At 37.7% G+C, this 12,734-nt stretch overlaps 1 protein-coding gene across 1 annotated transcript; it reads left to right on the top strand.

Moving 5' to 3' along the window:
- Positions 1-347: 347 nt before the first annotated feature.
- Positions 348-2,667, top strand: MARS2 (methionyl-tRNA synthetase 2, mitochondrial). The gene has a single exon (XM_069574478.1). It carries the CDS (start codon positions 373-375, stop codon positions 2,212-2,214), a length of 1,842 nt encoding a protein of 613 aa, XP_069430579.1. The 5' UTR covers positions 348-372; the 3' UTR covers positions 2,215-2,667.
- Positions 2,668-12,734: the final 10,067 nt, after the last annotated feature.

A 12,734-nucleotide genomic window follows, 5' to 3' on the forward strand; every position in this document is an offset into this window, starting at 1 on the left:
TGTAGAGGGTATACTCCTGCAACTAACTGGTCACTGACAGGAGTTTGAGGAATGCCTGAATATAAAATTCTTCCCCACAAGCAACTCAGCCTGGAGAAAAAAACAAAAAACAAAAACCAAAAAACAGATCCATAAATATAAAATTATATCCCAGAGCAGGACAAGCAGCATATTACAGATACAAACTTATCTGCTTTCACAACCTCTCCTACACTCAGCTCCTCTAAGCTATGCTCGCTCGCTCCCACAATTCACAACATCTGCTCAGAGGCCCGTGGAGGGAGGAGCGCGGGAGGGGCGGCGGAGGGCCGGAGCTCGGGGCCGGACTTCATTGGCTTTCTGGCCGGAAGCGGCGGTGCGGCCCGGCTGCGCATGCGCCCCTCACACGTGCTTCCAGAACGCCCCCTCCGCCACTTGAGATCCGCGGGCGTCATGCTGCGAGTTTCTGCCTTCCGGCTGCTACGACGCAGGGGGGCGAGTAGGGTCTCGCTCTCGGAGTACTTTAGCTTACGCCACTACAGCTCGGGCCCTCTTGGTGTCCGCGACGATACCCGCGACTCGCGCGCCTACTTTACCACACCCATTTTCTACGTGAACGCCGCGCCGCACATCGGGCACCTGTACTCCGCGCTACTGGCGGACGCCCTGTGCCGACACCATCGCCTCCGAGTTCCCAGTGACGCCGCCACGGGATTCTCCACGGGTACCGATGAGCACGGCCTGAAGATTCAGCAGGCAGCCGCCGCCGCGGGCCTGGCTCCGTCCGAGCTGTGCGACAGAGTCTCTGCCCAGTTCCAGCAGCTTTTCCGGGAGGCTGACATCTCTTCCACCGACTTCATCCGCACCACCGAGGCCCGGCACCGGGTAGCTGTGCAGCACTTCTGGGGGATGCTGAAGGCTCGGGGTCTTCTCTACAAGGGCCTCTATGAAGGTTGGTATTGCGCCTCCGACGAGTGCTTCCTGCCTGAAGCCAAGGTCACCAGGCAGCCCGGCCCGTCGGGGGATTTGTGTCCTGTATCTCTCGAGAGCGGACACCCGGTCTCCTGGACCAAGGAAGAAAACTACATTTTTAGGCTTTCCCAGTTCCGGGAGCCGCTCCAGCAGTGGCTGCGGGGCGACCCTGAGGCCATAACACCGGAGCCATTCCATCACACAGTCCTTCAGTGGTTGGAGGAGGAGCTGCCGGACCTATCGGTCTCTCGAAGGAGTAGCCACTTGCACTGGGGCATTCCGGTGCCCGGGGACGATTCACAGACCATCTACGTATGGCTGGATGCCTTGGTCAACTACCTTACTGTAATCGGCTACCCAAACGCTGAGTTCAAATCTTGGTGGCCGAACACCTCTCATATCATAGGCAAGGACATTCTCAAATTCCATGCTATCTATTGGCCTGCCCTCCTCTTAGGGGCCGGCATGAGCCCACCACACCGCATCTATGTCCATTCCCACTGGACAGTCTGTGGTCAGAAGATGTCCAAGAGCTTGGGTAACGTGGTGGATCCCAGGACTTGTCTTGACCGCTATACGGTGGATGGCTTCCGCTACTTTCTTCTTCGGCAGGGTGTCCCCAGCTGGGATTGTGATTACTATGATGAAAAGGTGGTTAAGTTGTTGGATTCTGAGCTGGCAGATGCTTTGGGAGGTCTCCTGAACCGATGTACTGCCAACAGGATCAATCCTTCTGGGATCTATCCGGCTTTCTGCACTACTTGCTTTCCCAGTGAGCCAGGCTTGGTGGGGCCGTCAGGTCGTGCTCAGGCAGAGGACTATGCTCTAGTGAGCGCAGTGGCTACTTTGCCCAAGCAGGTAGCAGACCACTACGATAACTTTCAGATCTATAAGGCTCTGGAGGCAGTGTCCAGCTGTGTCCGGCAGACTAACGGCTTTGTCCAAAGGCATGCGCCATGGAAGCTGAACTGGGAGAGCCCGGTGGATGCTCCCTGGCTGGGTACTGTGCTTCATGTGGCCTTGGAGTGTTTGCGAGTCTTTGGAACTCTGCTCCAGCCTGTCACCCCAAGCCTAGCTGACAGGCTGCTGTCTAGGTTGGGGGTTTCTTCCACGGAGAGGAGCCTTGGAGAGCTCCATTTCTTGTCTCGATTCTATGGACATCCATCACCTTTTGAAGGAAGGAGACTGGGACCTGAAACTGGGGTTTTGTTTCCAAGACTGGACCAGTCTAGGTCCTGGCTCATAAAAGCCCACAAGACCTAGAAACTCAGTTCTTACTAGCTTGTTGTCAAAAAGTAAATTTGTTATTTTCTAATTTTTTGCATTTTCAGGGAAATTATATTAATGCTTTCTAAAGTGTTGCATCAAATGAGCACATAAGTAATGTCCCTGTGAATTTTGATAGCCTTTCAGGAGCCTACTCCCTACTCTTCAGTTCTGTGTGTCCATTAACCACTGTCCTTTGTACCCCAGTGTCTCTGAGATGTCTCCAGGGGTAAGAGACAACTTTGCTGATACTATTCCTTCTCATTGTGTACCTCCGTCCAAACCACAGTTATTTGCCCAGACTACCTCTCTTGGCTTGTTTTTCATTGGCCTGGCCTCTGCTAGGCAAAATGAGAGTGGGGGTTGGAGGCCCCCTACCTCAGCTTTTACTTTGTTATATATGTTGAGTCTCCTGTTGAAAACATTGTTTCATTAAACCTTTAAAAACCAGTGTCCTAGATTAGATGATTTTTGCCTATGTTTATTTTTAATTCTTAACAATCTTGACTCCCAGTTTTGCTAGTTAATTTTCCAGTAGTTGTGCTTTGTACCATTATACTTTAACCGGTAGATGGCTCTAGTCTCACATATTTAATTACTTAATGAGGTTTTAGAATATTTAAAATAAATTTTCTGCTTTATAAATTTGTATAATTTAAAGAAAAAATTTTATTTTCTTAAAATAAGGATAACTGCAATCACTGCTGTTTTACAGTAAGCAATAAAAAAGATCAAAATCCTCATTTCAGACTACTGAAAAAGGACATTCACTGCATTAGCTGTTTAGTCAGCTAATAAGTAACTATCCCATGTGTTTGGACCATGATAAATTATAAAGCTCTCCTGATTTACTTGGTATGTTAAAATTTTTTTAAACTTTTAATAACAGGTTTACAGGTGTGATTTAAAAAATCTGTAGAAAGTTCAGAAGGGTAATCTTTTCTTTATATTTCTTGGTCTTAATTTTGTTATCCACATATATAATTTACCTTATATGATTTCTTTTGGTCAATCAGTATGTATAATACAGTATAGAAATTGTGGAATAGCTATTATAAATTTAATACATTTACTTTCAAGTAGTTTTTATTATTTCTTTTGCTCCTTTAACTTATTAAAAGTTTAAAAGTTTTCTAAGTACCTTATTCAGATCAGTTCTGTTGCGTTTGTTGAAGGTGATGGTGAAGGGAGGAAATGATCAGTGCTCCAGGAATCTCAAACTGGACTTAGGGATCTCTCCGAGGCTCCATAAGAGAACATCACAGAGAAGATGTTAGGGTATCAATTTATACAGTGACTACAACATAGTAAGCCAGCATTATTTGCCCAGACTACCTCTCATGGCTAATCTCATAGGTGATTAGACAGCTAGGGCGAAGTTTAAAATGGGAACTTGCCTTGAGATATCCATTCTAAGCATGGTAGCAAGCAGAGAGAGCTCACTATAAAGTAAACTATTGTGCTAGTAGTTCCCCTACATTTATTCTGGGTGCTACTGTTCAGCTTCAGTTTCTGTTTATTAGGGTAGTGAGAGATTTCTGGTTGCTTGGGAACATTGCTTAGAAAAGAATGCTTGAAGGCATTCTAAGGGTGGAAGGACCATTTCTACCAGTGTTCCTTTAGATCCTCCTTATTCTTCATAATGTAATCTTGGGCTTTCCATAGGACATATTCCAGTTATCTGCTGGGATTACTAGGGTAGATTACTGGGACCTAGGATGGCATATATCTCTTGGGGCTGGAGAGCAGAGCAGTGAAAGAGATGGGATGTTTACATGGATGAAGGCAAACAGACTTGGAAAGCAGTGTTGATAACCTCTGCCTTTGTAGTGCCATTATAAGTCTTACAACCCCTATCATGAATTGGGGGACAGTGTCTTTCACTGGAATGGTCTTTGCTATGGCCTAATAAGCAGAGACATTACTTTGCCGACTAAGGTCCGTCTAGTAAAGGCTACAGTTTTCCCAGTGGTCATGTATGGATGTGAGAGTTGGACTGTGAAGAAGGCTGAGCGCTGAAGAATTGATGCTTTTGAACTGTGGTGTTGGAGAAGACTCTTGAGAGTCCCTTGGACTGCAAGAAGATCCAACCAGTCCATTCTAAAGATCAGCCCTGGGATTTCTTTGGAAGGAATGATGCTAAAGCTGAAACTCCAGTACTTTGGCCACCTCATGCGAAGAGTTGACTCATTGGAAAAGACTCTGATGCTGGGAGGGATTGGGGGCAGGAGGAGAAGGGGACGACAGAGGATGAGATGGCTGGATGGCATCACTGACTTGATGGACATGAGTCTGAGTGAACTCTGGGAGTTGGTGATGGACAGGGAGGCCTGGCGTGCTGTGATTCATGGGGTTGCAGAGAGTCGGACACGACTGAGTGACTGAACTGAACTGAATGCCGGTTAGTACACTGCACCTTGGCTTGCTGGGTGTTAATGGAGTTCCATTTGTGCCGTCTTGTCATTTGTAGGCACTTAAGTTCTACCAGAGTGTTTGTGGTAGCAGAGGACACAGGAAAACAGGGGGAGCCGAGAAGAAAGGATATAATTATTACAGAAGACAGGATATTTTGAGTGAAGAAATGTGGTAAGTTGGATAGGACTTACTCTGTTGTGATATGGAAGATGAACCAGTTAGATTCTCTGCAGGAGGCAGAATAGGTAAAGCAGGGATCCTTTGAGTACTGAGTTGGTATGTTCAGTTTGATTGAGCAGTTTAAGAATGGCAAGTAGAGGATAGGTGAAACTTAAAACTGGAAGACGTGCACTTCTAAGAGAGTACACCTTAACCACTTTGTGGGAAAAGATGATAAACTTGTATGTAGACTTCTAAGAATTTCCCTGTTCCAGAACTGCTAACACCTTATCTGGCATCTTGTGGATTCCTTGACGAGAAAGGAAGTTTCTCCCAATATTACCCTAAGGCTCTCAAATATTGATATTCGGGTATTTTTGGAGGCAGTGTTGCAGGAGGTGATAAGAGCACTGATCAGGTGTCCATGGAATGTCATGTTAAAGTAATAATAAGCTGTCAGCTCAGAAGACTACAGTCTACTATGAAGTCATGCAAGAAGTTGTGGGCAATGTATATATGGCACCATTGTATTAGAGGGCTATTCTACAAGTGAACTCACAGATAGACACCTCAGAAGTCAGAAGACCTATGGCTATATGGGGATCAAGAATAGGCAGGAACAGGAAATAGTTACAGTCTCATTTCATTGAAATCTCACACTTATTCTGGAAGTAGGCCTTATTATTTTTCTTGAGCACCTGTGTGACTCTATAGGGACTGAGAAGAGCCTGAGGAATTGAGTATTAAGTTGATCACTCAAGAAGGCTTAGGCTGCTACATGGGCTCTCAGGTATAGACCCTTACACTTAGGTAAAGACCCCCAACCCCCCATAGCTGTATCTATTATTGGCACATAACTCTGGATCTGGGAAGTTCTGAAACTGAAGTAAAGCCAATAGTTGGTCAGGTTTTGGGCCTCCAACTAGGATGAAATAATCATGAACTTTGAGTAGCAGGCGGCAGTACTGAGCAATCAACAGACTGCTTCTTGGGCATTATGGTAGGGATAGTTTACTGGCTATCTGTTTCATCCCTGAGCGCGTGGGTAGTTGTAGTGTCAGCATGCATTAGTGTAACTTTGAGTTACAGTGGGGAAGCAGCCATGTCTCTTGATTTAAGACTTGGTCCATAAAGTTACTGTATAATATTTGTCTCCTGGAGGCAGTCCCCACCCCATCCATAGTTCTACCAGATGCAGAATAACTGTTCTTGCTAATGAGGTCTGGGATGCTGTAAACATTCATAGGTCCTTGTCCTCATTTTTTGCCAGAATGAATATCAGTGGACCTGAAAAGATGTGGACCTACTGGCAGTGATGTGTCTGTTTTTGCTGCAAAAGTTAACTAGTTCAGAGAGACTGCAGGGAGCTTGGGCCCAGGTGGAGGTAACCAAGATTACAAATTAGGGGGATCAGTTCTAGAACAAAGCCTTGTAGCCCCTTGCAAAACTAAGACGGTATAAAATATGTCATTTCAGCATAACACAGTTGGCCCTGCCCCTTTTTCTTCTAGGAGCTTTAGATAGGGTTGGTTAACTTCTATCAATAGGAACACACTATATTTGGAGGTTAATATTGCTGGAAGGCCAGAACAGTAACAACCAAGTTAATTAAGGTCAATTAGTGAGGATTTTAACCTTTCAAGGAGAGGGTCTTACTCTTTTTTGAGGCAGAGGATAAGAGAATCCTAGCCTAAGCTGCTTTCTTCTATCAAGAACTACTTTGGCTTGAGGGGAAGGAAGCAGACAGTTTAGAGGTGAAATTGACTTCTTAGTTTTACCCTGTATAGATCCTGTGAATTAAGAGGAACCATCTAATGGAATAGTTGACCATATTTAAAATACTTTGCTTTAGATTACATTAATTATATTAATCAGTTTCTACTTAAATTTCCATGATGAGTAAAGGGGATTGGGAAGAGGTATATACCAAGAGGATCTTCCTGTGGTATAGACAACTACAAATAATATACTCTCTACTGTGCTTCTTCTCGTGTATAGCTGTTGGGAGCTTCAGCCTTACTTGGATCTTCACCAAAGTAAGGTGAGACTAGAGAAGTTCATCCTTGGCTATGAACTGTATTTCACTCCCATTTGGTCGTGACAGTTTATTCACCATAAGTCCACAGCTTCTTACTTAAGAACATGATGGTATGAAATGTCAGGATGTTTCAGGAAACCAAATGTATGATCTGCAAGAAGAAAATAACTCCAAGGAAAGATGAGATCTGCCTTCACGTCATTAAGGATTTTTGGATGAAACATTTGCAGAGGGCCTAGAAGACTCACTTAGGTAAGCTGAAGGGACAGCTCTAGGAATAACTGGAAATGGATGATGCCAGTTATCTTAGTGTATGGTATGGGTAAAATGGTACTAACCTCTATGCTACCACTCTCAAGGTACATATACCACTTCATTAGTTGACACTTACTGGTTTATGGGATTGAACAGGCAGTGAACCTTCGAGAACTAGTTTATGATTGATACAGATATGAATCATTGTTTTATTCTCTTAATACAGTCAATAAAAGTGTGACTAATTATACATTTTCCTAATTAAAATATTTTAAAAGGATAATAACCTTTACTTTGGAACACATTAAATATGATAGTGTCAGTAGTTTTGACTTCCTTTGAAATAATCTAGAAATATCTACTGGTTAAAAGGCTATAAATACTAAAAATAAAAAGTTAACAAGCATGTTACACAGTTTGGTTAATCACTAAAATAACACAACTGGAATGTATTTCTTCTTAGCCAGATGAAATGTTAAAGAACTCAATACAACAGAAGACAGGAAGGTGAAAAAAAGAGCAAAGAAAAATGAAAAATATGGTAAAAGAAAACCCATAATGGCATGGCAGAAATAAATACAAATATATTGGTAATTAAAATATCATAGGATGGACTTTCTGTCAAAAGGAAGCAATATTGAAGCTTAAATTTTAAAAGTTAGCTATATGTAGTTAAAAGGTATATACTTAAACATAACAGAAAATAAGACATGAAGAAACATTAGGCATATATTAACCAAAAAAAAAGCTGGCATCATAATAGTAGACAATCTATTTTGAAGGGATAATCATTACTAAAGATGAAGTGAGACTGAATATAAAAATAACAATATACCAGTAAGTTTTAACAATTAAACTTGTATAATCTAACAGCCTCAAAATATAAAAAGTTAAAATTGAAGATGACAAGAAATGTTCAAATTTGGAAAGAAATTAAACTGCCATTTGTGAGTTCTGAGAAACTAGGCAATGAGAAAGTAAAATAACTTACACTATATGTTAGCATTTCAGTCTTTAATGCTCACCACTTAGTGTATCATCATTTCTAAGGGTAGAAAAAAATGAAAAAGTTATAGCAGGTAAGGTTTTGTGACTCTTAAAACCTTGTCTTTTTCCATGCATGCTTCTGTGAAAATAATAACTTGCTTTTTCAGTAGAAATGCCAACAAATATACCTGTTCAGTGAGTCCTTTCTAGATTATTAAAAGAGAACAATCCCATGGCCATAATTTTACCAATTTTTTGTTAATTCAATAATAAGTGAAGGTGAAGGGAGAGGACCACCAGTTCTATGTTCCTTATTTGTGTTCTCATTTACTCTTTCCATCAACCTTAGTAAGTATTCCTTTAACTCTGTTTAACTGATAAGAAATTGAGACACCAAAGAAGTTAAGTAACTTAGCTAAACTTAAACAGTTTATAAAACAAGCCTAGACTCAAACTTGTTTTAGTGCCAGAGCCTCAGCACCATCCTTAACACCAACACCACAACAGTCTCTGAGTGTATACTGAGCCTTGTACTGTGAGGAAGAGGAAATAGTAAAATCAGATCCAAAGATCTGAAAATGAAAAGTCTAAAAAAGAACACTTAATTGAAATACATTAATCAGTGTTTCAAGATGAGTTAGTTCTTGATAGCTAGATTACGAAACATACAAGTGCCAAAAAAGAAACCTAGGAAAAATACTTAGCTTATAATGAAATATATTCCTTTTCTTGCTTTCAACAGTTTCCTTTATATATGGTGCTTATGTGTATTGGTGTAAATGGTTAAAAATTTTAATAACTCTATAATCTCTTTTTTCTTTTTCCTTAAGATTATTGTTTCTTATTTTCAGAAGTGTTCCAAATTTTTGAATCCAACAGTTTTCTAAGTGAAAGTATGTTGTCATAAATTCATGAATCCAAGTATTTAAAAATAACATTTTACTAATTAATACTTTATACATTTATCACTAAACATGAAAACATGGCAATATTCAAGTTTTATTTGAATTAACTATTATAGTAATAAAGCCAGAGAATTTTATTAGAGGTCACACTGAAACTTTTTCATTTCATACATACAGTTTTAATACAAATGAACTTATTAAAAGACTCATCTACTTACTAACAATTTAAGTTGTATGACTTTACTGAACATTTATTACTATATTCTTATGACATCTTTCCTAACAAGCTTGCAGGAACCAGATTAAATGCCCTTGACTCCAGTTACTACTAAAGCAAATACCACCCTGTTAGCTAAAATGCCACATATTGGATAACTACTGGTAAATTATATCTGACATATGTCACATATGCCAGTCAAGACATGTTTTAACTTCTGCAAATTCTATATAGACTTTATTATGAATTTCATAAAGGACACTGTCATATTTTACTTTTTTAATGAAATGTAGCTAAAGTTGGACATGGGCTACACCCTGAAGAAGTTTAGGATGAAACCTATGTGTATATAGGTCTCTTGGTTATCATCTAAATTGTATATTAAAGTCCTTGTTAACTTGGAAGCTAGGAACAGCTACATCTTTATGTTATGTTTTAAGTAATTTCTTCCAAATGCTTTAAATTCAAACTATCCAGTCCCATAGTTAGCAAGGCATGATGGGTACTTTTCCAGTATTTGCATGGTAAATTATGAATTGCTAATAGAATCAGAGTGAAATATAAAAAGTATCCTACATAGTCTACATAATCTACATTCTTAAGATTACCATTAAAATTCACTTACTAAAGGAATTTACAAAGGCTTTCCTAACGCAAAGAATCTTCAGTCTTGGTAAATTCAAATTATTGCATTAACTCTTTATATTTAAATTTTTATAAAACTTACTCTATGGAAACTCCCTAAGTTTTTAAAAAGAGAAACTTTTTAGTCCTGAGTTCAGTTTCATTTTACAACTCATTACTGGAATGTGATTAAATAAATGTTACAGTGTATAAGAAGCCCATTTTGGTATTATAGAAGAAAATTGTTAAGTACTAAGATAAAATGAATTGTTTGAAAATCTGTATGGTTAATTGTATGAAAGTTGATGGTTGGATGTTCACACCATTTTAAGATCTGGATGGAGTATTTTTTGCTGAATGTAATAGAAATATTCTTAATGTTCATGATGACATTGACCCAGTTAAAAAAGTCTATTAGTTAATAATCCTCAAAGAATAAAGTTTTTTCTTATTAAAATGTTCACATAAAAATCAGCTTCTGGAATGTAGTTAATTCATAACAAATTTTAAGTAAAACATTTTTAGATATAATTAATGTCATAAAATCAGTTTTCTACCCTAAGAGTATATAGCACATCTTCCTTTTTCCATAATGTATTAAGATCATCTAAAAATGAATCTATCAGTTCTGGGACACAAAGAATGTCCCAATATAAATGTATAACAGTTTTTATACTGTAGCTAAGTGTAGAAACTAAGAAATCACCCTAATCTCAGACAGAAAAAAAAAGGAAAAATAGTGAAAACTTACTGCTTAACTAGTGAAGTGTGAAAGAGACTAACCAAATTCAACCAAGTTATCAAAACCCATCATCGGTAAGTCTGTAGAGGTAGATGTTTTAAATATTCAGTATGTGAGGACAGGTAAGTCTGAGCTTGAGTTTTAAACAAGTCATTCTCTAAAGACAGACACATAGATAGGGCACAGGCATAAAAATGTATTTGTAAACATAGGATTGTTGCTGAGTTTATTTTCAGTTTTCTTTCCACGTAGACATTAGGATATTAAATGTGTTATTTTATTGAGAACTATTCTCATAAACAATTGGATATTGCCTGAATAAAATAATCCTAAGGTTGACTTTATAGGGTAGGAAAAATTTACATCTATTAGTATCTTTTAAAAAATAATTTGCATAATAGGAATATTACTAAGGATTTTAGGAAGTTTCTTTTCTGTGTTGTTAAAAGTATGTTATAGAAGTGGATATTGTGTAGCTTTCTTTGCTTTGGTACCAAAGTTAAGACATTTTGAAAACTAAGATCTTAAATATGACTAGCAAGAAACACACTGAAAGTATTAAAAATAATCTCAAATTGTTACTGTATACTTTAAAATCGTTATACTTTAGATTTTTTCTCCAAAACAAAAAAGATATGCTTTTTTAGGTAATACTTTTTATATTAATTAAACATTTCCTTTATGTACTGTCATTGGTTGTTTCAGAACTATGAGGCTAAGGTTTAGTCTTCTTAGTTCATTTTTATATCATGACTTATAATGAAAAGGACATGATAATTAAAAGCTAAAACATTGATCTCATAGTTATTAAAGCTGCTTTTGCTATCATGGATGTGTTATATTAGCTATAAAATAAGAGGAAAACATCACAATTTAAATGGAACAGGTTTTTTGGGGGGATACATTAATACTACCTGCATCTTAAAAATATTTTATATCTGAAGAGAAAGATGAAGTAATATAATCTTTACAGAATTTAGTGAATGCACTGTGGAAATACAGGAAAACATTTTGGCAAAGAGTACATTTGCCTACAATATATTACCTAAGAAAAATACCAATGTAAATCTGTTTTTGAAGCAAAATGCAATTATTCTTGGACTCTAGAAATTTATTAAAGTTTTAGAAAAAAATGCTTTGGTGTATACTAAATAAGCCTGAATTATAAATATGGGATTAAAATGTATACTGAAAATACAAGACAAATGGAGTAATTAGATTGTTTCATGATTTTTTTTTGATTAGGGCTCTAATTATAGAACACTGGACCATAACAAACAGCATGCTTTCAAAATTAATGTAGGAAAATAAAATATTCTCAATAGATGGACTGGCCTTTGGATGTGTCAGAGTATCTTTGTATTATTTATTCTATAACTGTGCTATATCTTATTGCTAAACATAAATATTTTAGCCCAGAAACATTTTGGTGAAATACTCCAAAAATATATACGTCAATGGTGGTTCATTATTCTTTATGAGACAGGGTTAAAAAAACTTAACTCGTTATAACTGGTTTTTCTTTCTAATATAAAAGAAAGTTTAATATATAATTAAAAAATATGTAATTCTTACTCTTTCCTAATAGAGGTGCAAACCAACTCTAGTTATTTGAGTGGACATGAAATTAAAATAGTGAAAAAAAATAAGACTCCTAGCATTGTGCAATCAAATGTAAATAAATGCTATAATAAATTTCCATGTAGTCAGTTTATATATTGCTTATTTATGTAATAATTTCTATTTTTATTATTAAAAAGAATATAATGTTTTTGCAGAAGAAAATTGGGATATATATTAAACAGGCAGCACTTAAAGAGAAATTGGCATGGCCATTTTTTAATTTAAAAAGTTCTACTTAGTGTGGTGTTTTCTTAATAATAAATTTTTCTAATCTGTAAAAGCAGACAATCAAGCTTTGTATTTAAAAGGTGAAAAATAATGTTATGCTTAAGTTTTACTTAGTCCAAGTTAATGTTTTGAAAGTCCAGAAATCTCACAAACTAAGACCTGAAAGAAAGATACAAAGGAATATTGACAGTGTCATTGTGTTAAAAGAAAAATGTATTGAATTGTATATGATATATGCAGTGAATGCTTATACTTGCTAAGATGCTATAAGAACCCTTATACTTCTCATATGAATAACAAAAGATGGCAAAAAGCAGATATGGA

Source organism: Ovis canadensis, chromosome 2 (genome assembly GCF_042477335.2).
Source record: "Ovis canadensis isolate MfBH-ARS-UI-01 breed Bighorn chromosome 2, ARS-UI_OviCan_v2, whole genome shotgun sequence".
Lineage (NCBI taxonomy): Eukaryota > Metazoa > Chordata > Mammalia > Artiodactyla > Bovidae > Ovis > Ovis canadensis.

Coding starts and splice junctions, on each gene's coding strand:
- MARS2 (XM_069574478.1), top strand. CDS start 373: ATGCGCCCCTCACACGTGCTTCCAGAACGCCCCCTCCGCCACTTGAGA.